Source organism: Diplotaxodon limnothrissa, linkage group LG16, assembly GCF_057381915.1.
Source record: "Diplotaxodon limnothrissa isolate DT_005_m linkage group LG16, D_limnothrissa_male_GT1.1, whole genome shotgun sequence".
Classification (NCBI taxonomy): domain Eukaryota; kingdom Metazoa; phylum Chordata; class Actinopteri; order Cichliformes; family Cichlidae; genus Diplotaxodon; species Diplotaxodon limnothrissa.
Window position 1 is genome coordinate 27,853,770 of NC_140611.1, and position 27,513 is coordinate 27,881,282.

Genomic DNA, 27,513 nt, shown 5'->3' on the forward strand with positions numbered 1-27,513 from the left:
ACTCAGTTCGGCTCAATTTTAAATTTATTTCTTTTTAAACTGTATAAACTGCAACTGCCAAGAGTAGATGTTACAATTAAGCCCTAATTGTGGCCTCTTGGGAAAATTAATTGCCCTCCCCTACTGCTCATTCCTGAGCATCTTTTTACGATGATCTCACTGTAAAAGGGGAGATTCCTCATTGTGAAGGTCTACAACTAAAATTGTAGACCTTCAGAAATTGGCTCTCAGAAATAATGCAGATGCACTGGAACACGCATACACACACACACACACACACACACACCTCAAAGCCATAAAAATAGATTGTGAGTGACTCAGCCGTTATGTAAAGTCCATTTCTGATAGGGCCGCCTGGGGCTGTTTATGTCAGTTTAGCTTGACGGCACTAGAGCTGAGGTGACACATGTCTGCTGTGTCCGAGCTTCAACACACATTCACAGAGCCACACACACGCGCACGCACACTTTTCCCAGAACATACGTGTGATCCTCTCAGTCTTCTTTCCTCTCTGCATTCCCCAGCGTGTGTCCCCCAATGGACAAGGATGTGATATAGTCAGCGTAATGGACTCCCCGCATCCCAAACAGACTACGTTATTAGCATTTTAGCGCAGACTGGGACGGAAACACCATGTTAGACATGATTCATATCCACCATTCCTCTGGTCAGTTAGGCAGCTCAATCAGGACTGGTAAACATTAGCAACTGTGGACTTAAATCAAGAGTATGACTGTAGATTAACTTGATTTTGTTTTTTATTGAACATCAAATCAGATTCCGCCACAGAAAATATGTTATACTGGGAATTTGATTATATATTTATCAACTGTACTGGTCCCCTATGAGAAAACTTGGGCGGTCTTAATTATAGTGAGACATTTTAATCAGCTTCCATCTATGTTTCCTTCCTTATTATCCTGGGTGTGAATATAGACCTTTACACTGGTGCAGAGATTTTTGTATCCTCAGCAAAGTGTGCAATGAGTGTTTGGGGAGGTCACATTTAAAGATCCGAATTTATCTGAAAGTTCTGCTGACCAGCCATAAACACATAATCATAAACACAATTGTTGAGAGTAGTAATGGCCTCTTGTCACCATCCCCATTCCTTATCCTCACGCCACCACACTTTTTGCTTACTGTATCTTTGCTTTAATGATTCCCATCCACTCTTAGACATTAGGAAAAACGGGTTTGCATGTAATGATGGTTGGACCCCAAATGCAGATTCGCAAGAAGACAGGGATCAAATGAGAACCTTTATTAAAGCCATTTGAGTAGTCTGAAAGGCTACAAAATAACAAAGTCAGGTAACAGTAGGACATGCCAAAGAACCAAAACAATTTGAGGGTGGCAGAATGGAAACAACTTGGGAACTACACACAGCTGAACTACATCTGATAACAACACTCTGGGAGGTAAATTTGGCAAAAAGATACATGACTATCAAAATAACACAGGAAGTAACGAAACAGAGAGTATCTCACTATATACGGGGAACAAGGAATGTAACGTGAACTGATAGGAGGAATACCACAAACACAACTGTAACTGCAATAAACAAGTACAAAGCTGAAAATGCAAAAAGTAAGAATCAGACTGAATGTAAGTAATGATAAACAGAGCTTAAGACTTTAAAAAAAAACCCAATGAGCCAGGACCATGCCTGGATTATTTGTGATAACATTTGACCCTACTTCAGGCACATTTCCTTTTACATATCTGTACATTTTCAACATTTAAAATGTCTTTTAAAAAGGGTTAGACATACAGGAAAGCAAATAAGCACTGTGATATCTTCTAAATGACCTAAAAAATACCAAACAGTTATTCAGATCCCATTTCATAATGCTAGACCGGACTGCTTGACCGAGCTGAAGTGGGGTTTTGGGGTTTAACAGAGGGGTAGCTGACGCCCTTGAAGCCAAGAAAGCAGTACACATAAGCATCCTTGAAGGTTTTCCGTGTTCACATAATCCTGGAGTGTGAGACAGGAAGAGAAAAAAGCCGAGAGAGAGCGAGAGATGAAAGAGTCTCCTCGTATCCCGTCTCAGTGACAACAGATCTCAGACAGACAGAAAGAGAGGCACACACTGACTCACAGACTGTTAAATTGAATGTGTTAAATACTGTGTGTGTGTGTCTGTCTCACTGTGTGTGTGTGTGAGTGTTCGGTGTACAGAGTTAATGACAGTCTTAATTGGTGCAGGCAAATATCCCTCCCACTGTTCCTCATTCTACATCTACTAATAGAAAGACATTCACTCCCTTAAGACAGTTAGCAATAATGGTGGTGGGATGTATTTGATAAACATGAATGTGCGCACACACACATATACACAGATTTTTGTCTCTTGCATTCTGATGAACTCATTGTGCACATCTTGCATGCATTATTAACATCTTTACACTTGAGCCTCCACAGCCAAAACACGCAGTATAGACTCTTACATATTTTGAAAGACTGCCCTCGGTTCCACCTTTTAGGCAGGTACCATAAATGGAGGGATTGCTTGGCCCAAGTTTAATTTGGGAAGTTGTTGAAAGCTTGTGAGATAGGATGGCTTTAGAGTTATGCTTATCTTTCCTGGAAACTGGAAAGAGTTATAGTTCAAGTTATTATACGGTCAGGTTATCATGTGAGAGGAATTTACTCTAATGCTGATCAGCTGTCTGAAGCTTGTTGAAGTTCAGCATGTTGTTTGAAACATGCTAAAAATGAACGATTGAACAGACAATGATTTGACCTGTGTTCCTGATTATTTAGCCATCCAGCTATGGTCATGTTGGTGATCCAGTAATGAAAACGCAAAAGATTTTAGGACACAGTCAACTTTTGAGTTATTAGTAAAGACATTGAAATGCATGTAAAACAGAGTGAGTGTCAATATACAAAAAAATGTTCTACATCTAATGTGAAGCCAGGTAGTTGGTATATGCTGTCTGTAGTTCCACTGCAAACAAGTGCAAAAATCTCAGGTTTCACTTTCATGTTTACAAGCTGGCCTTTGGCTTTTCTCCCCATAGAAAACCTGTAGTGGCTACAGTTGAAGTGACACAGCTATTACCAATTCTGCCCACATAGTCTACTGCCTTTTCCCACCCATAGCTCACAGGACACATTTGGCCATCCGTGGAGGGGTTCTCCTTCTGAATGGCCTCTCCTGGGGTTTCTTCTCATTTTCCTTGTTAGTTACAATAAAAGTGTTTCTTTCAGTAAGTTTTTTCGTGTCTTCATAGGGAGCTGAGGCTGGGTTGGAAGCCCACGCTGCTGTGCCCTTTGAGACACGCTGGGCTCTACAAACAACCGCAAACAAGTGGGGTAAAGCACTAAAATCTAAACATTAAATGTTAAAGTACTGAACTCAAAGACAGGGATAGTTTAACACTTTAGAAAGTACACTTATGTGCTTCCTTGTCAAGAGATTTACAACTCTCATATTTTTCTAAGCAACATCATTTGAAGCTGGGCATAAAAGTCAATATATATTTTTACACTGTACACACTTTTTGCATATATTGAAAAAACAAATCGGTGTTAATTAGAGAAAACCTATAGATCTGAGTGCTCCAGCTCAGTTTCTAATCCTTATGCATCCTTATCACAACCTTCTATTAAAAGTTACTTTCTGCTGCTTTCTTATTCACAAAGGGCTGCCACAGCAGGTAGCATGTTTGATTTGGCAGATTTTTACATAAACCCCAAAGGGATTTGTGTCTTTTGTCTTGCTCGAATCAAACCCAGGATCCTTCACTTGTTAGGGAAACCGCTACACTACAGTCACACCTATTAACTGTGGAAAAACAGTATGCAAAACATTGCCCCTAAAAACACACTCAGGTTTAGTATTAAATTAAGTGCACTTTCCAGTTTTACCAGAAATTTGATGTGACTGGTTCCTTCTCTCCTTTCACAAAACATGACACCAAGAACACACCAATAGAAATATGCTGTGAACTGGTCAGCAGAAGACAGACACATATTTTCTGCTATTTAAACAAACTCAAGAATAAGTATACATAGACCTGTGCTTTAGTTTGCAAGACAAGCAGTTCCCTTTGGATTTGTCTGTCTTTTTTTCTTTTTTCTGCATATACATGTACACGTGTCATTACAGGCTTTACACCCTGCAGCTCTGGATAAGTCTACGCTTTGAATCTAACCTGGATTGTCTGCCTCTCGCATGGCAAAGACTTCTGAGGAAAAGCTACAAAAGAGGCAGCTCAAAGCCAGAGAAAAAGCTAACATCAATTCACACAAGCTGTTGCACTCCGGAGCCCAAATTGCCCATGACACACCCAGAAAATTCCCTTTCTTCACAATATGACACTTCACCTCCCATCTCTCGTGGGTAGCAGTTGATCAGGAACAAATACAAGCAGGGGAGTAGAGTGTTAAGGAAGAGCGCATCGAATCAGTATATAAAAACAGTTAGGGCCATTTTCTGCTAAAAATATCCAATACCATCTTCTTACCCAGAATAAGTCTATGAAAAAAATGAAATAAAAACTGCATTTTAACTAGCACACACACATGCACCACACACACACACACACACACATAGACAGATCCCGCAGAGCTGTTGTCAGCCTGGATTTACAAAATAAGACAAGTTGGGCTTTGCAGGCAGCCAGTGGTTGTCATCAAGACTAGGTGACTGTTAGTTGGAGCTATTTTGATGCTGTTCACATGTTATTTGCTTCACACACCCTCCTGTCACGTATTGTTCCCAACATGTCTCGCGTGCGTTCAAACGTATGTGGGAATTTTTGTGCGCGTGTGCGACTGTGTATTCATGTGTCTGCCTGATTTCCCATCATCCCAAATAATCATCCCACAGTCATGCGTGAGATGCGATTTCCGTTAAACAATAGCAGGCCGGCTCGCCTTACTGACCCACAACCTCTCAGGCTGCGGGTGAACAAACACTCGTATGTGTGCACAACTCATCCTCTCAGCTTGAATTCACAGCAGCACATGCACTTTTGACTACACACACAGCCTCCGAAGCTCAGCCTTCATCAGGGTAGTGGTGATGACACAGTTTCTTTATGTTGGTGCTCATTTAACTGCCTTCCTGAGCTGACTTTAATAACCGAGGCCAACTGCATGTCACTGCAGCAGTAGCCTTAACCACTGCATACTGGGCAAGAAGCGAACAAATACTAATGATTTTCCTGCCAAGAGGGGAAAAAAGGGAAGTTATTGTGAATGCCCCAGACCTGTCTTTAACACAAATGGTTGTAATTTTATTGAAATGAGGGACAGACTGGTTGGCCTACTTTGAGTGCCAGTGATGATTCAGCTCACACTGTTAGCCTGTTCGTCACTGTAGTAGGTAATCTGTTCAGATGTGTAGATTATAGATGAAAATGGGCAGTCATTTATGTTTTTAAAGAAACTTTAATTTCACCTTTTGGGACAACCACTCAATCCTGGGTGGTATTTGTCAGTCAGGTGTCAATCAAATACTACACTTTTTCTAACAAATTGAAGATATTGCTGAAAATGGAGCTGCCAGGCAGGAGGAAAACAGGAAGACCACAAAGAAGATCCGTGGATAGTGAAGGAGGACATCCTGAGGGTTAGTGGGGGCAGAGGAGGATTTTCAGTTCAATTCAGTTCAATAAATTTTAATTATATAGCGCCAAATCACAAGAACGGTCGCATCAGGGTACATAATACTGTAAGGTAAAGACTCTAATATATACAATATTTCCCACCCCCCACCCCCAACAAACAGACAATCCCCTATGAGCAAGCACTTTGGTGACAATGGCAAGGAAAAACTCCCTTTTAACAGGAAGAAACCGTCGGCAGAACCAGGCTCAGGGAGGGGCAGCCATCTGCCACGACAGGGTGGGGATGAGGATGCTAGGGATCGGGTGAGATGGAAGCAGATGATCCAATGTGGAGACTTTGAAAAGGAGAGGCCAGAAAAAGAAAAAGAACACATGAGGTTTTCAATATCACTGCATTTTACTGTTGTGGTCACACTGGAGCCAGGCTTGAGGAAAAAAAATCAGACAAATAAAGAATGATTAAAGGTTAAGAATAAATAAAAACAAGAGTAAATAAAAACATTTTGCAAGAAATTAACCTCCAGTTTTCACCTAACTATTTGGGATATTATAAGAATGTTTGAAAAAACCCATAAGGGAATTGTGGGGTTAATTTACACCATAATAGAATGAAGTTGCCATTGTTGAACCATGTATGAAACACTTATTTAGAAGAATGAAGGTGCAGAAAAGTCTAAATGTAATACCCCTCTGAGGTCACGGGGTCTCGGGAGGATACATTTATTTTTTAAACTTTAATCTTTTGTCTCAGACAAAAAAAAAGTCTCAAGGAATCATTTATTTAAGCTTTAATAATTCATTATGTCATCATGCTTTGTGTCGTTGTCCTCTATATTTGATAGCTGCTTAAATAAGTTGGTGCTTGTGACCTCTAAGTATCACACAAACTCAGAATCACTGTACTCCATAGTGGCAGATGACACAAAATGTCGGTGAAACTCATCCGATAATGTCTGAAAATATCTTCTTGACATTTGATTCTCTGAGCCCAGTGAAATGGCCAAAGATGTTCAGTATCTGCTGTAAGCAGGGGGTATTGGTCCTGATTAGAAGTCATGGGGTGTCACACAAAAGTGCCAGTAGCTTATCTCTAGAAGTGGAAAAATAATTTCTCTGAAGCTGTAATCCTCACTATCATGATAGGTGCTATAAATATTTATGAGAAATTATGATGACTAATTTATTAAATCATAAATTCATACAGCCTGTTAGTGTGCAGCCAACTTCAGTTATATCATAGTTTGTCACCTATCTAAAATAAATAAAATACCATATTTTGATTCTTTTTTAGTTAGTGCAATCAGGATTTTCACAGCTGAATTCCTACATTTCACCATCACAGCAACCGCCAATAAAAGTAGGCTGGTGTGGAATCAAGCGATCCCTTGGGAAGAAAAACTGACAGGCAGACCAGAATTCACTGTTAGTTCAGACTAACCCTGCTCTAGAAACTTGTTCTTTTAAGTGTAACTTGGGAAATTATGGATAAGACTACTATGTGTCATCCCTCAGTTGATTTTTGTCGCGTGTGACCTGGCTGGCAGCAGTTAATCAGGGAGTCAGTGAGCTGAAGGGTGCAATATGCTGGATCTACAGATAAGGATCATACGGCACATCAAGCAGCCAAGGAGCAGCGAGGAGAACGTGTCCCCTCCATCATACACTTATTTCAGCTTTACAGCCATGTGACAGATGACTTTAAGGGATCATGATTTCAAATAGCGGCTCTACGGGGAAAAATCTTTTGAAAAGTCAAGATTTTAAAAATAGATATGTCAGGGAATTGTTAGTCGTCTAATTTAGTAATCTAAAAATGGAACATGAGTTGTTAGAAGATGTGTTAAGGAAGGAAGCGATGTTGGACAACTTCATATTGGAACGCGTCCCACAGACGTAACTGCGTTGTGGTGGTTTGCTCTGCCTCTGCACTGACGGCTCTTTCGGATACCAGCGTTACACATCCTCGCAGAGATGTTGTCTGCTTTTTGGTGTCATCTTCTGCCAGCTATAAAGCTTTACCTGCTTGGTTTAAAGGTGCTTTTGCTTCAACTGCTAAACGGACCTTTGAGGCTGCCAGGTCGGTTTAACTTTAGCTTACGTTAGTTTGACAAGTTGTAATTCAGTTGTAAGTGACAGCACGGGCAACCAAGTTGTAACCAATGAACGTGGGTGCATTATAGTCAGCACGGGTTATCATTGTTCATTAGTACATGTAGCGGTCATTTACTATGTTGCACTTGCACATGTTAACACGATGCTAGCTATGTTAGCTAGTTTGTGTTAAGCTCAAAACATTAGCGAAAAAAATGATCATCTGTCGTCTTGTTTTTGCCGAATTCAGCCGAATAATTAACGATTGCGTAGAACATCAACGTGTCCTTTCCAAAGTTTCTACGATTGCCACCAAGCTTTGTGAGGTTAAATGTGCACTTTTCATAATGCTGTCTGGGCTAGTTCGCTCGTCGCCCAGAGACAGCGCAACTCAATTTTGTTGCAGACACCTGGTTAACTACACCAAAACTATAACCATGTTTTTATTTTAGGATTATTATTATTATTATTATTATTATTATTATTATTATTATTATTATCTTACTGAAATAAAAACTAAAAAGAGACGTCAGAAATAATCCAAACTGAAATTATATTGCTAACTTAGAAAAATAACTAGAATAATTAAAAAAAAAAATACATTGTTTTTTAAAAAAGAATTTATTTATCTAATTTATTTTTGTTCTTTTTCAATGTGGTTAACATAAGCTCGGGAGGCACTGGTGCAATGATTTATTCAGACTGAGCTTTCTGAATGAGTTCTGAAAACTTATTGCTCTGGATAAATACTGCTCACTGCACAATAAATAAAAACTAACACTGAAACCATTAAAATTTACTTAAAACTGAACATTTTTAAAAACTCAAACTAAACTGCAAAGTGCCAGAATTGTGATACAAACCTGATGTTTTAGTGATACAGCATATGCAGACCCTTCTTTGCAGTCAGTTTCACCTAGCAAGAAACAGCAACCTCCAGAAACCACTGCCGACCAATCCAGAAATACATATTTTTCCCCAGCATCTAGTGGTTGTATCACATCCAATGTGGCAGACTCTTCCAGTCTTCTTGAAAATTGACAGGAAAGGGTATAGGAAGAACTCATGTGTTCTCTGGAATATGAACTGTAACTACATAATATATCATATGTTACTAGGGGAGTATAAGGTGAACAATATCTGCTGTCAGTTGTTTTCTGATATTTAACTCTGTTAATTTGAGTGTTATATCAGTGTTTCGTGTTTCTGATTAAAATAAATCAAAATCTGATGGCTTTCACACATTTCATAAAATGCTTTTTTTTTTTTTAAATTTATTGAACTTTTCTTCTATTTTGCATTTAATTAAGGTCCCTTTCTGTTATTATTTTGTTGCTACTGAACCCATAAAGTAACTTTAGTAATGAAAGAAAGTAAAGAAAACTTGTTATTCAGTACAATGGAAATAAAAAGAAAAAAATTCTACAAAAAGCCCATGTGTTTTTTACTGAGTTGTCATCTATAGAAACATCAACCTGTCCTGAAGAAGCTTCCTTATCAAGTGACTTTCTCTTTGATATCTTTGTCTCCTCTTCTGCTTCTGCCAGTGATGCCCAGACAAGATGGCAACGTTGCCATAGTGACAGGAGGAGGCAGGGGAATTGGTTATGAAGTAGCTCGCCACTTGGTCAGACTCGGGGCACATGTTATCATAGGTACTGTATGAAGCACGTCAACACTGATATGCAAACAGCACAAACACACATGATTTCCCTATAGGCTGGCTTGTTCACATACATAAACATTAACTGCACAAATAGCTATAAGAGATGTGGCCTAATACTGGAGAAAGTAAGACAAAAAAAATGATGTTTCAAAAGATTCACACTCCTTTAAAAATTCTGATCGCTTTCTCTGTTGGTCCTTGATTTTTTTCATTTTGAAAATTATTTTCTTCTTTACACTTTATGAACTTTGTCAGGCCCAAAACTTGGAATACTATATGTCACATTACATATGCCTCAGCTTTCCAGAATCTCTATTACAATGCAGGAACAAATACCCAATGTATTAACCTCTGTTAATATCTGTTAAAACATGCACCAATATCAGTTCCTTTGATAAGTGCTTTTATTTTACATATCACACAATTACACAAAAAGTACATTGTGTGTAGGGTGTGTAGCTGTGTGCAACAACAAACTGGATAGGTCCGTCTGCAGGTGGAAAAGTGCTGGCACGATAACCCTGTCTAACCACATAAGATGGTGAGAATACTGTAGTCACCGCTAAACAGACTTTAATTAGTTTTTAAATTGCTGTGCAGCACAAATGTAGGGTGAACGTAAAAGTCTAGAGCAGTGAATCCAAATGGACTCACCATTTGTTAGATTGAGGTAAGGTATGCTAATGGATGGGATGATACACATACTAGGTCCAGCTGCTGCAAATGAGCTGTCAAAGTGTCGTCACCTTGCATTCCAATCAAAAGAAGAACCGATGACAGATATGACTACAAGAGCACTTTGAAAGTTTGGTTTGCCCTTTGGTGTACTTTGGGCAACAAAAAATAGTTTCAAAATGACTGGTGTAGAGGAGGAAATGTCAGTATTTTTTAGTTGAGTCTCTGTTAATCCTGGCAAATTCTGAACAAGGCACCGCAGTGATAGCAAAGGATTATATTGACTTTTAGCAAGTACCACATATTGATTTCAGCATAACATATTCTACTGTGGACCACAAACTGCATATACATACTGAGATTGCATACATGGCTGTTGCACATGAATCAATTAGAGGCAAATATGCATGTGTGTAAGTTGAAAATATTTAAGTTTCCATCTCCAAAAGTTGATTCTGTTCATCTGGAACAGAATCAACTTTTGGGGATTTACTTTCCTGGATGATTGAGAATGCATCAAGACGATTTAAGTTTCCACAAAAAATCTGTCTCGCATTGTGTTGCAAAAGCCTCCTGGCTAATAATCTCTCACAGACTGGATTTTCTTCATTCCACAGAAAATCAGAAAAGGAGAACTAGCCAATTGTCAGCTGTGTCATTTAACTTAATTTTTATAGTGAAAAGTAGGAGACTAAGAAAAATAAGCAAATTTACAGAAAGTCTGGGTACGTTCTGAGAATATCTTAGTATTTGAGCCCAGTTAGAAGTTTGTTGTTCTCAAATGAAACTTTGCTTAACCTTTGGTCTGAAAACAGAAGGACAGACATTATGGTCAGTGTTCTGTCTTCACCATTATCCCAAAGCACCAGTGAAGCTGAATGATGAGGTGTCCATGATAACATAAAATCTATTATAGACTGATCAAACCACAGCTGTATAATACCCAAGGCATCCTCTGTTTGTCTACCTAAAAGCGTACTGTTGTCAGAAACCCTCTTGACACCTCATTGATTCATGCTAAGGGTTGGAATAGCTTCAAAACAGTTTGTTTTCATCATTAGGAAATGTGTGTGATTCTTCACTGTGAGGAGATTTAAAGACTTTCAGAGCTTCACTGGGATTAAAGGGCTGTTATCAAATTGGGTGTTAAAATGCAAATTCAAGGATTATGACAGGCCTTTTTGCATAAACAAGGTCTGCTATTGTTCCATTATTCATTTAGCTATATTTATCGTGGGAAGGTAAATGCAGTAAAACCAAATGTTAAAAAATGAAATGCTTCACGTTACAGCTTCTTTAAATGTTCTATGTAAAAATGTATTTCATGCAAAAAATACAAAAGTGAATTTGAACGTGTAGGCAAGGCAAAATATGCAAAAGAATGTAATTCCAGAAGTAGTTTGTTTAACTGAATATAGTTTAACATAACAAATGATGTGCGTTGTTCTAATTTTAGCTACCATCAAAGGTTTGGGGGAAAATACAGATAAAGGCTGTGAGATAATAGCAATTTAGAAGTCTGTGTATTTATGTGTACTCTATATAAGTAATCAATTCCAGGTTTTCTATCATGTGGCATGTCTCTTTTTTTCATTTCATGTGCCACATGTCCCATGCCACTCCTGCTCTACCTGCCTAGAACCACTTGCTAGAGCAGTGATTCCCAAATTTTTTCGCTAGGCCTCCCTTTGTTTTAGAAGAAAATCCCCCCCCCCCCCCCCCCCCCCCCCCCCCCCCCCCACCACCACCAGACACACACACATACACACACACAAACGCATCCTCCAACTACACACACATTTCAAACCTCAAACCTTTTGTAAACAATTAAACAAATACGAGAAAACTGCAATAAGTTACGGGCAGCAATAGATCAGGCTATTAACTCTTTTATGCTACGTCCACACCTACACGAGTATTTTTGATTCCCCCAGCTTTTAGCAGGTTTTTCTATGCGTTTGGGCCTTTCGTCCACGCGTAAACGGCATGAATAACTGAAATCAGAGATTTTTAAAAACTCCTGTCAGGTTGGAGATTTTCGAAAACTCTGTTTTTGCGTTCACATGTAGACGAGGAATACAGAGTTCGTCACGCAACATTTCACATCGCGCGTGCTCCCGACGCAAGGAAAACAAATTCTGCAGGGGAGACCTACCTTGGCACTTGTGCAGGTGAAGCCAAAGGGAAGATATGCTTCACCATATTTTCTAGTCTTTGGCTTGGAAGGAAGCTGGTTTGGAAACAAATTTGGTGATGCTTCATCTTCTGCTTTGCGTTTGTGTGGGAGCCCCGTCAAAAACCTCTCCATTATCTTGGCAGTGTCCAAGCATTCTTTTTAAAAAAAAAAATCATACCGTGACCCCCCCACAATGGCTCTGAAGACGTTTGCACTAGTTCAGAGTTTTTCTGACTATGGAGCACAAGAAAGGCAGCTAACTCAAGTGATGAAATAGTGTTCTGTCTGTACTTAACAGACCAATTTTAAATAGTACTTTTAGGCACTTTGTTAGTAGCAGCCATTCTCATTTCTTTAATTGAAATCATGAAAAAATGCCAAAGATAATTGTTTCACAAGCATAAAACAGTATTTATGCAACAAGGCAATTCGCAAAAAATCTTTAGCCAAAAACTTGGCATATTTTGGCATGGACTTCACTGTGTTCTTAAATAAAATGTGTAAACTGCGCAAGTTGAGGACAGATGGAAAAAATGGCAGTCCTTAAAAGGTATTTAAAGCAGATAAACTGTTTCTTAAAATCATGTCTCAAGACCTGAAACAGGAACTGAGAGATTAGTTCTTTTTCTAACTTCGCTCGGTGTTTCACTATGGGAATCGCCTCGGCGTACGAGGGGGCGGAGCCCTGAGCACGGCTCGACAGGTCTGTCATAGACAGACGTGGTGTCATTGGAGCTTCCGTAGTTGGTCACGCCGAGGCGATTCCCATAGTGAAACACCTCACTCTGTTATCAAAGAACCAGGGATTACGTTAAGTAACCCAACGTTCAGTTCATCTACTCTTTGCTGAAGCCTCATCAGAAATGGTCTCGTGGAAGGATGGCTGTCAAGAAGCAGGGAAACAGGGAGAAAAGGCTGACGTATACTAAATTACACAAAAACTACAGGACCAAAAAAACAATAAGTGAGTTTTATGGAGTATTAAATCTATATTTTACATTTTCTGATTTAAATTGTCATCAGTACATATGAAGGAGGTCAGGAGGGATGTCCAACTGTCAATGTCTACAGTTATCGGTAAAACACAGTGGAGATGCTGTTATGGTTTAAGGCTGCATTTCAGCCGTGGTGTTCGAGATCTTTTTAAAATCTATCTAATTATAAATATAGGAAAGACTTCGATCAACCATGCAGTACCATCTGGAAATGGTCAGATTAGCAGCTGCTTTATTTTTCATCATAATTATGATTGCAAACAGACTATCAATGTGGGAAACAGATATCTGCATAAATACAATGGAACACTATAAGTCATGGTTTGGAATCCAGAGCCTGGACCTCAACATTATTGAAGCAGTGTGGGAATGTCTTGACAGAATGTTATGGGGTTCGATTTCAACTCACTCTTCAAAGACTGGTCATAAATCATGAAATTATTTAGTTGAATTGGTGCTTTTTTCTTTCTTTTTTACATTTAAAACCTATATTAGGTGCCGAAGTTAAGCACATTGGAGATGCCATGCACAGAACAGCAAAATCTTCTAGGGTGAGACTACATTTTCTATTCTGTCCACGAGTTTAAAAACTTTGAAGAAAACTCTGCTTTATTCATTCAGAGTGTATAGCGCAAAGTCAATGTCAGAGTATCCTTGGAGACGGTTTGAGCAGAACATAAATTAGATGTGAGCGCCATGTGTGTGGGATTACACTCACAAAATCAATCATACCAGAACTCGGATAAGTGTCTGTTGTAGTTCCAGACAATCCTATGTGTACCGAAGTTGATCCCACAGCTGATGACTCTGAGTGTATCTCCATTTCAAATATGCCAATTCTTTGAGGTAATTCATGAAGTGAGAGTATTTATGGTAAAGTGGATCCCTCTCTAGTTATGTAGTGGATGCATATTTCAGGTGGAGTGGTAGCATAGTATCTGTGTGAAGACAGTTAATGGCTTAAGCCTTTGAACTGTCAAACACCGGAGTTGGGTATTAAAAGCATGCACTTGTGCTTACAATACATTTCACTAGGTATTGGATTAAAATGATGCGGTCCAGAGCATTTTTTAAGATAAGATAATGAAATTTAAATTAATCTTTGCCATGGAAGACTTTGCTTCTTGGAAAGGTTTTTATAATTTCTTTATAGTTGGAGGAGGTGGTTGAAACGGATGACTTATAGCGAAATACAGTGGGGCAAAAAAGTATTTAGTCAGCCACCGATTGTGCAAGTTCCCCCACTTAAAATGATGACAGAGGTCAGTAATTTGCACCAGAGGTACACTTCAACTGTGAGAGACAGAATGTGAAAAAAAAAATCCATGAATTCACATGGTAGGATTTGTAAAGAATTTATTCGTAAATCAGGGTGGAAAATAAGTATTTGGTCACCTCAAACAAGGAAAATCTCTGGCTCTCACAGACCTGTAACGTCTTCTGTAAGAAGCTTTTCTGTCCCCCACTCGTTACCTGTATGAATGGCACCCGTTTGAACTCATCATCTGTATAAAAGACACCTGTCCACAGCCTCAAACAGTCAGACTCCAAACTCCGCCATGGCCAAGACCAAAGAGCTTTCGAAGGACACCAGGAAAAGTATTGTAGACCTGCACCAGACTGGGAAGAGTGAATCTACAATAGGCAAGCAGCTTGGTGTGAAAAAATCAACTGTGGGAGCAATCATCAGAAAATGGAAGACATACAAGACCACTGATAATCTCCCTCGATCTGGGGCTCCACGCAAGATCTCATCCCGTGGGGTCAAAATGATCATGAGAACGGTGAGCAAAGATCCCAGAACCACACGGGGGGACCTGGTGAATGACCTGCAGAGAGCTGGGACCAAAGTAACAAAGGTCACCATCAGTAACACACTACAACGGCAGGGAATCAAATCCCGCAGTGCCAGACGTGTTCCGCTGCTGAAGCCAGTGCATGTCCAGGCCCGTCTGAAGTTTGCCAGAGAGCACATGGATGATACAGCAGAGGATTGGGAGAATGTCATGTGGTCAGATGAAACCAAAGTAGAACTTTTTGGTATAAACTCAACTCGTCGTGTTTGGAGGAAGAAGAATACTGAGTTGCATCCCAAGAACACCATACCTACTGTGAAGCATGGGGGTGGAAACATCATGCTATGGGGCTGTTTTTCTGCCAAGGGGACAGGACGACTGATCCGTGTTAAGGACAGAATGAATGGGGCCATGTATCGTGAGATTTTGAGCCAAAACCTCCTTCCATCAGTGAGAACTTTGAAGATGAAACGAGGCTGGGTCTTCCAACATGACAATAATCCAAAACACACCGCCCGGGCAACAAAGGAGTGGCTCCGTAAGAAGCATTTGAAAGTCCTGGAGTGGCCTAGCCAGTCTCCAGACCTCAACCCCATAGAAAATCTGTGGCGGGAGTTGAAAGTCCGTGTTGCTCGGCGACAGCCCCAAAACATCACTGCTCTCAAGAAGATCTGCATGGAGGAATGGGCCAAAATACCAGCTACTGTGTGTGCAAACCTGGTAAAGACCTATAGTAAACGTTTGACCTCTGTTATTGCCAACAAAGGTTATGTTACAAAGTATTGAGTTGTATTTTTGTTATTGACCAAATACTTATTTTCCACCCTGATTTACGAATAAATTCTTTACAAATCCTACCATGTGGATTCATGGATTTTTTTTTCACATTCTGTTTCTCACAGTTGAAGTGTACCTCTGGTGCAAATTACTGACCTCTGTCATCATTTTAGGTGGGGGAACTTGCACAATCGGTGGCTGACTAAATACTTTTTTGCCCCACTGTATATCGAATAGAATAACTGATTAAAGCAGACTGAAGGTTTTGATACCACTGTGCCGGCAACAAAGACAAAATCTGGCTCATACGTAGCACATGATGCACAAATCAATTTGCAGGTTAAACAAATAAAATATTTTACTCTGTCTCCCCAAGTACGCTCATTCCCAACTACTAATTTGTCTGAACTGCAGCTCAGAATAACAGTTTCGTATACCAGGATTAGATGCAGCCTCTGTACTGTGAGCCATTTTACCGTCTCTCATTTTATTGACACCTATCCTACCTTTAAGTGAGAAATCCTTTTGTGATTGGCTGTTACTCACTAACAGAAGGTTTGAATGGCAGGTGAATGGAGCCACTTGAATTGCCGCTTAAATCCAGAGCTGTCTGCCTGAGGTGACATATTAAGGTTAATCCTTCTCTGTATCATCATACAGATCCAAGAGCAGAAGAAAGGAAAACTTGGAAACTGAGCATTTAAAGCAGCATAAAGCCTGAGCTTGTCACAGTACTGGGTCGTGTGACCCAGTGTTTGAGTTTTTATGTTTCTTTTGTATTCATTCGTGTTCTAGTTTAACTCATCTAGTTAATTTCTAGGTTGCTGTTTAGTCCTTTGTTTCTTAGTTGTTTATGTCATCTCCCCTGTACTAAGCGTCCCTGGTTCGTGTGTCTACCTGTCATGCTTCATGTCTGTGTGGTTCTTGTTATCAGGTTTGCATCATGTCTAAGTCTCCATGTTTCCTGTTTTACTTTGAAAGAGTCCGGTGTTCCTTGCTTATTGTATTTAGTTTCACTTCCCCTGTCCTGTCATTAGGTTCATGTGTGTCAGCTGTTCTCCCTCATGTGTTTCCACTTCCCCTAATCATCCCTGTGGGTATTTAGTCTCTGTGTTTCAGTCAGTCTTTGTCGCGTCGTCTGTGTAACCTTCCCAGTTATGGCTCGTCATAGTCGTCACCGTTCTCATAGTCACAGTCATAGAATTAGTTTTCGAAGTTTCATAGCTTTATCACAGTTTCATAGTCTTGTATAGTGTTCAGTGTCATAGGTTTTCACAGTCAGTTTAGTTGTCTTGCCAGCACTCGTCTTAGCTTTTGTTTTGCCCTCTGTTCAGCCATAATAAAGGCTCACCTTTTGTTAAAGTCATGTTACGTCTCCTTGCCTGTGTCTGCTCTTGGGCACTGCTCTAACACACCGGCGCACCGTGCCGTGACAGAGCTTTGACTAACAAGTATTTTTAGTTTATGCTGTGATTAAGCGTCTGTACATCCATTCCCAATTCAAAAAAAGAGTATTGGTTAGAATTTCATCAAACTTGTTGCTATCCAGATTGTCCTCCACAGTGTCTCTGAGATTTACAAAATGGACCATAATTTTTATTAAGTTTGACCCAAATTGAGTGACTGAGCCCATAAACTCAGCAGAAAAGCTTGTGTCAGAAAGCTGTTTTTCTATAGAGTTCTATAGGATGACAAGTCTGTATAACCACAGGTGTTGCTCCTTGGAGGCCATTAAATAAATTACAGATTTAAAGCACTTCCACATTGGTTTCAGTTTTCAGACCCAGACTCTATGTCCATCTTTTATAATGTTTATGGGGAAAGCACAACAGGTCCCCATGCATGCATGAGATTGTCAGTAGTTGGCAGTTTACGGTTAACTATTATTCCAGGTCTTGCTCAGTTTATCCATTTGTTGAGTTGCAGCAAGAATATGTCTGTGAATTAATTAGGTTACTTTTTCAACTCTCATCCCAAAATATTTAGTAGGCAAACTATTTCCTTGGGGCACGTCTTTTAATCAGTAGCTATTTTAAAGAAGAGCTTTGTCCAGAAGCAGTTGTGAAGAGATGTGTATTCAATTATATGCAGCGTTCTTAGTGAGTGTTGGCAAATGGGCAGAGAAGCCTGCTAGAGGGGCACTAGTGCGTTTGGAAAAAAAAAATCTGTTTGTGTGAGATCAGGCTGTTCCTGTCCTGAATGTGAGTGTTTGTGGCACGTCACTCAGAGAAGCTGCATCCTTCAGCCCTGCCTGAACAGCGGTGCATCAGGGTAAATGATGCTGTGCCCTTGAAAAGGTCTATGTGATAATCCAAGATAAGTGTGTCTATGTGTGTGAGCAAAGCGGAAATGAGCGTGTGCAAATAGGCTATTTGTGTGTACAAGTTTGTGCGTGTCTAGTCATCCGGCTACATCTAACGATAGCAACAGTCATCTTTTTAACACCGTGGAAATTGAATTGAGCTAAATGACAGGACATTAAGTTCCTTAATTTACCCTACGTTCGGCATAGGGTGTGTGGTAGATTATTTTTATGAAAGAGCTGTTACAGCCCCTTGCTCCTGTTGCACTGTGAAAGGAAAATGACTTTAACTATGATAGGAGCATATCATGGACTTTTTCACTGTGAGAACTGGTGTATTAAAATGATATTGTTCATATGGGGATAATATATTTATTACAATGATCTTAGAAGGCAGCACATGATATGTAGCTCTCTGCATATTTTGTCTTGTGCTGCTGGAGCATGTAAATTAATCTGAACAGTGCATTCAATATGGAACCAAAATAGAGAGCTGTGGATCAGTGTGTTTAAAGGTCTTGTGTTTATGAGTTTATAACTCAGATCTGATGTTGTAGATGGTATTACACGCCATTTTCAGTTGTCACTGAGCACTGTATGAATCTCATTTTCCCCCACTAAGTATAATAAAACAGGTAGGATGCTTAACAAATTTATTAGACCAGCTGTCATAGAACAAGAAAACACAAATTTTTTCAAAGAAAGAAATATTCAGAACACAAAATGACGTGATTGTTTATCAGGCAAATAACAAACCCAGTTTTCATTTTTTGCTTAAATTTGAGGCAGACTGGAATTCTCTGACAAGTCAGAAATTAGTCAAGCATAGCATTCATATACTAAAACTAATTTTGGTGTTCAGGAATGCAAGTAAATTACTGTAATTTGGCATCTTAAGCAAAAATTAATAATATGCATCACTATATTTTCTGCTATTTTTTGTAAAACACTGAATTGGAAAATTCCTGAATAACAAGAATGAGGAGCTTGTGCATCCTGGTTGATAAATCATTGCAGAAACGTTGTAGAAACTTTGGGGCAGCTGTGGTATAAACATTATATTGGATTGTGGTCTAATAAATTCCTTAAGCACCATATTTTACCCATTTATTTTGCTTCTACCAAATAGCTTTTTAAAATATGCGGCACTCTGATATTTCTTCTGATATTTTTGGGATCAAAATACTTATTATTATAAAAGTGTGCTCCCCACTTTCCTGTCTGGCTATGCTGCCTGGATCCAGTGATGGTGCAAAAAAGTATCTTTTGACTGATTTCATATTCAGAATGTTGCTGTTTGACTTTGCAAGCATTAAAAGATTTTAGCCAAAGAAAAATCACATTTTTTAAGGTAGTTTTTCTTTGGCTAAAATCTCTTTGGTGAAGTGTCCTCATATAGCTTGTTTGAAGTTAGATGGTACTTTCATAATAACTCATGCTTTTAATAATATTATACTTTCTTTACAGGCTTGCATTTAAAGTCTTTACTGAAAAAGTAGATGTATTGAATCAGAAGCCTTGTTAATTTTCCTAATTTCTGAAGGGCTAAATTTTTGCACTGAGTGTTCTTTCATTCGAAGAACCTTTCTTGGAAATGTGTTTTTATAAGATGAAAGACTGACAAAAAAAAGGAAACCTGTATTTTTTTATAAAAAGCCTCCAAGGTCTCGTCATATATTGTATTCATTTGTGTGTGTTTGTGTGTGTTTCCTTCTCTTTGAGGTGGGAGAGATGAGCAGGAGGGTCTTGCAGCTGTCAGAAGGATCTGTGAACACTACAAAGAGGCCAAAGGTAACATTGCAAACATTAAACGCATGCACACGCAGGCAGACACACACATGCGTACGCACAAATGTTGTTGTTTTAGCAAGCCGCTGTTTGAAGATAAAGGAAAGAGCTGCTGTAGTCTGCCCCGTAGGCTTTTTTCCAGTCTTTACCAAACATACACACATGATTTCACAGTTGCAGGTAAACCTGAACACACACAACCGCACATACATACAGTGTCAGGAGTGTTGTAGATCCACTGTAATGAACATGAGGAGGAAAATGATGCAAAAGGATGTGAAGATAATGATAAAAAGTGCAAAATCATTAGCTGTACCAGCTTTTTTTTCTAAATAAAATAGGAAAAAAGAATCAGGAGGTGGAAGAAGATGGGAAACACAGAGGTGGTGATGAAAATGGGAAGAGACAAATAATAGTAGAGATATATCACTTCGACAACAGCTTACAGGGTTCTCTTTTTAAATCCCATGTTGAGAAATTGATTCGGCTGACCTTCACATCACCGTAAATTCCACTATAGTGCCGTGACTAAGAAGACTGTACGAAATAGCCTTGAGATTTTACCACCTCGTAAGGTGCGTCAGTTGCTGTTTTATTAAAGAGGTGTTCCAAGATTGGTACGCTTGCAAAATCAGGTTTTAGATAGTGTCTGTAATATTTGAGGCATACTAGAGCTACTTATGTTTTCCTTTATAAATGTACAGTTTTTTAATATTTTTTATTAAAAAAAATCTTCTTAAAAACTAAAACAATGTAGTCATTTTACTTGTTTTTGGATCCAGAACGTGTGTGGTAGTGCCACATTTGTCCAAAGCTATTAAAAACACTTTGGGTTAGCTACACCATTACACTGTGTAATGATACTGTATGTTCAAATGTTTCCAGTTTTTCCAATACCTGACCATTGACGATACGTTCATGCTTATTTACTGCACTTACTGTGAGTTTTAAGCTTTTGGGACCTTGAGCTAGCAGAAAAAAGCTGTACGCTGTTTGTCCTGTCAACAACAAACTTTATAGGATTTGTATAAAAAATACATTTACAGGTTTATCCTGTGTTTCTTCATTTGTTCTTGAGATGCTTCTAAGGTAAATCGTGAACACTTTGTAGAGGACATGGACATGTAGCACATGAAAACTAATATTAAAACCGTGCGCATGCATGAAACGATGCCACAACGAGACACCATAGAAAGTAAATGACATTCCACTAAATAACTGCTGGTGACGGGAAATGGGCCAGTAATTCCAGGCAAGCAATTGAAACAAGTCATAACAATGCGAATGAAGAATTTTGCTGTTTGACTTATGATCTGGCAGTAAATACATTAGAGGGTTACCTAGGCAACCAGACCCTGGATTGCCTGCAAACGGCCGGCCTTCAGTTGCAAAGCAATAAGCGTGTGTGCAGGCGAAAATGTCCTTTTTGTCAGATTCCAATGGGTAAAACACTTCTTTAGACATACTAAATTGTCATTCATGATGACCATGAAATATGGTACAGTATTTAGAGCTAATGCTTCCAGTTGGGAAGGGGGATCTGGTTTATCTTGCTTGGCCTTGCACTGAAGAGCAACAGAAGGCTGGTTGACTGGGTCCCTGCTTGTGTGTAAGTGGCTGTCAGGTACAGAGACAGCGGCCATGTAGCCGGTGTCATTGAAGTCGATTTCCCGGGACGGAGCCGTGGTGGAATTGATTACTTCTTTTGTAATTGGCAGGCACTGAAGCATAGGGGACAAGGGGGTGTCTGTAGCCAGATGCTTATGCACTGAATGAGAATGTGCTGATTGTGTATGCGTATGTGTGTGTGTGTTTGAGACTATTTGAATGAGACAGTAATGGATTCTCATTAGTATGTGAGGCAGGAGCTTTAAACATCTCTGTCCAAATGCCCTTTGGCATCCTTCCCAGCGTGTGTACATTTGTCTGTTATGAGAAATGGGAGACAGCTCATAATACATAGGCTGTGGAGGTGATTCTCTAACTGGGGACTTGGCTAGACAAGTCCAGGTCCCTTAGGGTGTTTCAAGGTGTCACGAGTGGCAAAGTGTTTTATTTCACAATCTCAATGTAGAGCACTGCGCAAAAGTCTTGAGCCACCCTTCATTACTTTATATTTTGCTTCCAAGGACACATTTAAAAAAACTGTTCTTCAGGCTTTTTGACATTGGCTGCTTTTTCACTCATTTTCCGTGCAGTCCCTGTACCTAATTCTCAGAGGATTTGTTTGTTTGTTTGTTAAGCCACTTAACACTTACTTTTTTACTAGACGCCTGTCACATAAACACATAGTTTCTTCAGTTGAATCTAACGAAAAATGGCAAAACATAGTTGGACAGGCTTAAATTTGTATTTTTGCTCAATGTGACCAACGGGATAATTCCTTAAGAGCTATTTGCTGAAAACTTGTCATGTCTTGGCATCATGTGTACTATGTCCTTAAAAAATATCAGGAAACTGGACAAATGGATGTAAAAAGAAGATGTGGCAGGCCTAAAACATTTTCTACAGCATGTGAACAATATTTCAAAGTCTTGTGCTTAAGAAAAAAGCAGTTGGCACTTCAGTTGATCCATCTACTGTTTGCTGAAGACTCATCAAAAATGGTCTTAGTGGGAGAATGGCTTTTAAGAAGCCATTTGTAAAGAAAAGAAACGGGAAGAAATGGCTGAGGCATAAATCCGAAATCTTTGGTTCAAATTGTCGTCAGTATGAACAGAGGAGGTCAGGAGACAGAGGTACAACAGTGAGGATGTGCAACATCTGTAAAACACAGTGGAGGGTCTGTTGTGGGGTGGGGCTGTGGTTATTTAGTCTGTGGTGTTGGGGATCCTCCATCCATCTATATAAATGGAACAATATCAGTCAAGGATTGCCTACAAGAGTTCAGGTTTTCAATAAATCTCAATAAATCACTGTATATTTTTCCAATTTTCCTATAAAAATATAAAGAAATGATGAGTGGCTCAAGATTTTTGCACATTATTGTAGAATTACTTTATGCCCTCAGATTTTATATATAGATATATAATGTAATTGGCCGTTTAAAAAGCAGTTTTTTATGGGGCTGTGGTGAGCAATCTTTTTCATGCCTTCTTTATAAAAGCAAAATTCCTGTTACACAAAAAGCACCCTAAATGTAGATAACACATTCTGGTTGTTAATCCATTTTTTAAAACACTGAAACAATTCTACTGAAGAAACAGGTTTCCATAAATGACAGTATATTATAGGTCAGTCCATCCATTTTCTACGACTTACTGGGTACAGATTCTGAGGGGAGCAGTCTGAGCAGATATGTCCAGATCTTTCTCTCCCTGGCCACTGCCTCCAGCTCTTCTGGGGGGACATTAAAATGTTCCAATTCTGGCTGAGAGACATAATCTCCCAGGCGTTTCATGGGTCTGCTCCAGATTCTCCTCTTGGTTAGATATGCCCAAAACACCTCGCCTAGGAGGCACCCAGAGGCATCCTGGCCGAATGCCCAAACCACCTCAACAGGCTTCTTTCAATGCAAAGAAGCAGTGGCCCTACTCTAAGTCCCTCCTGGATGACTGAGCTCCTCATCCTACCTCTAAAGGGAGAGCCCAGACCACTTCACAGGAAGCTTGTTTCTGCTGCTTGTATCTGCAGTCTAATTTATTTGGTTACTACGTGCCATTGGTGGGCAAAGGTGAGGGTGGGAATGTAGTAGATCAACCCGACTGATTACCAAATCATCTGTAAAAAGCAAACGTGAGTCTAAGGCCACCAAAAAAGTGCATCCTAGGAATTTTGGTTGCGTCTAGAAACTCTGCCATAAACAAGTTTGACTTGTTGCCGGCAATGCAGACCAGGCTCTGACTGTGAGCGATTGTAACAATGGGCATGATGCTTCATACTTCAGAGAAATCCACCAGAGGACACCCCGAGGGATATAGTTAAATACTTTTAAGTCTACAAAATACTTGTAGAGTTGCTTGGCAAATTCCCACACACCCTCAAGTATACTTATCTTGGACTTCAGGAAGGGCAGAGCAGACCCGGCCCCACTTTACATTCACGGGAGCTGTGTGGAGAGGGTACACTCCATGAGGTTTCTGGGCGTGCAGATATCTGATGACCTCTCCTGGACTGCAAATACTACAGCGGTGGTTAAAAAGGCCCAGCAGCGTCTCCACTTTCTGAGAGTGCTCAGGAGGAACAACCTGGAGGAGAGGCTGCTGGTGACATTTTACAGAGCCACCATAGAGAGCATCCTAACGTACGGCATAACAACATGGTATGCAGGGTGCTCAGCTGCAGACAGGAAAGTACTGCAGAGGGTCATCAACACAGCCCAGAAGATCACTGGCTGCTCTCTGCCCAGCCTGGAGGTCACTGCAAACTCTCGGTACCTCAGCAGAGCTGGCAATATCATCAAGGACCACTCTCACCCCAGCAACCAACTGTTTGAACTATTACCGTCAGGCCGACGGTACAGGTCACATAAAACCAGGACAAACAGATTCAGGGATAGCTTCTTTCCCAGAGCTATCACCGTAGTAAATAAGCACAAAAACAATTGAACCTATTCCATACCGTCACTGTCATTATATTATGCTGCTATTCATACTGTCATTATATTAATGCTGCTATCCTGTATATATTGTACATACTATTGTTTGAGTACTTACGATTGTTTTTTTTGTACTTTTTATATTTTACATTTATATTTATTATTGAAACTTGCACCAAGGGAGTGGCACTCCAATTTCGTTGTACTCTGTACAATGACAATAAAGGCTATTCTATTCTATTAAGAGGTTAAAGAGCTGGCGAGTGTTCCACGACCAAGACGAAAAAAGCATTGTTCTTCAGTAAAGTTTATGTATTACTAACTGTCTGCTCTTTTGAAAGGTGTCACACTAGAGATGGACCGATCCGATATTACGTATCGGTATCGGTCCGATACTGACCTAAATTACTGGATCGGATATCGGAGAAAAATAAAAAATGTAATCCGATCCATTAAATATCACGAAAGCACCTCGCAAAACTTGCAACACGCCGTAACTCACCTCAGAACGTTAGCAGTCGGAGCAGTATGCATCACGTGATAGAGCAGCTGTGGCATGCCGGACCTGTCGGTGGTCTGGATAGCATGTGGAGCTTCGCTAGCAACCTGGCATTTCATCTCCGACAAAGTTATCCCCGAGAGAAGTAAAGCAAGTGTGTAAGTCCATCTCTGAATGTTTGTAAAGCATTCCCACGTTAAGCTTAACAAGCGACTGCCTCTCGCTCTCCGGCTGCTACTTCAATCGTGAAACTGCTTAAATGATCAGCTGATCGGCTTTTCTGTCGCAAGTCCGTGTCTCTTGTTTGTTTTTGGCCCACTTTGCACCAGAAAGAGGAAACCAGCGGCTGAACAACAGCAGAACGTTTAAGCTTGATAAGCTGTTGTTAGAATTTATTTAATATTTCTTTCTACACCAGGATCTTTTTCTACGTAGCTGACGCTGGTAACTGTGCAGGGGCGGATCTAGCAAAGTTTAGCCAGGGGGGCCGATAGGGCATGAACAGGGAAAAGGGGGCACAAAGACATACTTTTCTTTCTTATTCTCATTTAAAATGTCGAGCTTTTAATAAATAATTATCTGACACCCAAAGTTTTAATTTGATGTAAAATGAATAGAAGTCAATTACTGTATATAGTGACTATTAAGTCTAATATATACCCTAGTAAGCTATAGTACTTTTTACTTTGGGAAGGTACCATCTGTGCAGTCTGCAATTCTGTTGAAGAAAGATGTTGAATCTATTTAATATTTCTTGAAAAATAATTGATTTCTGTGCATTTTTTTTCACACTGCATCAAATTAAGGTTGATTACGTCGATTAAGCATCATGAGGTGGCGCGTGAGGGGTGGTTCCTTATTTTTTATTTATTTCTTTTTGTTGTTGCTGGGAGTTGGAACCCTATTAGTTAGGTTGCTTAATATTTACGCTAAGTACTCTTTAAAATACCAGAATAGGGAGGATGGTGTAGGTCTAAGTTTATTAGATTGATCAGTATTGCTGAACTATGAAATATTTTTTTTGTATACAGGTATAACAGAATAGCTTTAGTGTAGTTGTTTTAAACTTGAGTATGAACTTGCAGACTTGCAAAATGCAGCAAGATATTTTAAAAAACAGTTTTGTTGATTAAAAAACACTATATCGGATTCATATCGGTATCGGCAGATATCCAAATTTATGATATCGGTATCGGTATCGGACATAAAAAAGTGGTATCGTGCCATCTCTATGTCACACAGCCTCAGGACCATGCATTTCACTATTCAGTGATGTTATTCGAGTGTTTGTAAGCTGAGGGATTTTTAACATTTGTTTTAATGTGTAAAGGTGTTTTTGGTCTATTGGGAATCATGTAGCAGTACATTTTGCACTCTAAAGAGGTAATGTCCCTTGGAAACCTCTAGCAAAATCCTATGAAACATGCTAATGATTTTGGACTGCACCTGGGCGCGAGACAATGAAGCTTAGAGGCTTTTACTTTAAATTATGAACATGCGCGCACACACACACACACTGGGAGATGCAGGGTATTTCTGTGTTTTGCCACAGGCAGCGCTGTCTGCCCACTAACTTTAGTCACGGTGCACTTGAAAGTAACACATTGTGCCTCAAACCAAAGGCCTAGATTAGCAGTGTGAAACAGGGGACCCTATGTGTGTTTGTCTGTCTGCTTAGCACACATTCAAATTTCTTCCAGCTTAGGTAACGCAGCTGCTGCCTTCTTACAAAAAACATTGTTGTTTTACCTAAGCTCTTTAACTCTAAACAGAATTTAAGTGCAATGGGATGTTCATACAAGGTTGACCTTGTTAGTGCGCGTTTGTACCTCAGGGATTGTTACGTGGTTATAAGCGTGATATTGTGAATAATTTTGAACAGCAATTAGTTTTGAGCATTTCTGTGATTTCTTTTTTGGTCCGTGTGAAACTGACTCACAGTAGCCACATATTCACATTTACAGCTGTCTTGAAAAGCAACGTCCCATTAGCGCTGCACGCTGGACTCGACCAGCCAGCCCCCTCTCTCCTACATCAGCCGAATAAAAACGTCTGTGGAGGAGCTAAGACTGGCAGGCTGCCCAGTCCTAATACTCTTGAATTTCACTTTGTTGTTTATCAGATTTAAAGTCAAACTATTTATATTCCCCCCCCCCCCCCGGGTCCCGTAAGATGTATCCTTCGGGGAAGATGGTTCATTTATCTTTTTAGTCAGAAAATATTGTTGATGGGTAGAGCTGATTGGTTAGAAACTCAAGGGAATTTATGACTTGACTCTATACTGTGGTATATTAAGAACAAAATATTTTAAATAAATAATGAAACTAATGAGTGCAATGCAAAAATCAGGCTTTTCATGCCAAGGTATTTACTGTCACCTTTAAAGCACTGAGTAATGCAAGATCTCCGGCCTGTTGTCTAGCAGAAGAGAAATTTAATGTGTTTGGCACTGATGCATTTTAATATCAGATTTAGGTGTAATCCAGCTTAATCAAATCTACTGTAGTCAAAATCGGGACACAAGATGCATGTTAGAGCCAGGTGGAAAGGGAGGATTTGGGGTAAGAGAAACAGGCTGTCCTGACATAATTTTTTTCTTTTTCACTGTGTTGCTCTTTTAGAGTT

At 39.7% G+C, this 27,513-nt stretch overlaps 1 protein-coding gene across 1 annotated transcript in view; it reads left to right on the plus strand.

Annotated features, from left to right (window-relative positions):
* Nucleotides 1–7,530: 7,530 nt before the first annotated feature.
* LOC146616366 (polyprenol dehydrogenase) overlaps nt 7,531–27,513 on the plus strand; it is a 33,764-nt gene continuing 13,781 nt past the window's right edge. Inside the window, exons 1-3 of the mRNA XM_085374399.1 lie at nt 7,531–7,663; nt 9,225–9,332; nt 19,787–19,855. Of these exons, the coding sequence (XP_085230525.1) occupies nt 7,558–7,663; nt 9,225–9,332; nt 19,787–19,855 (283 nt within the window). The 5' untranslated portion in view covers nt 7,531–7,557. The remainder of the gene's footprint in view (nt 7,664–9,224; nt 9,333–19,786; nt 19,856–27,513) is intronic.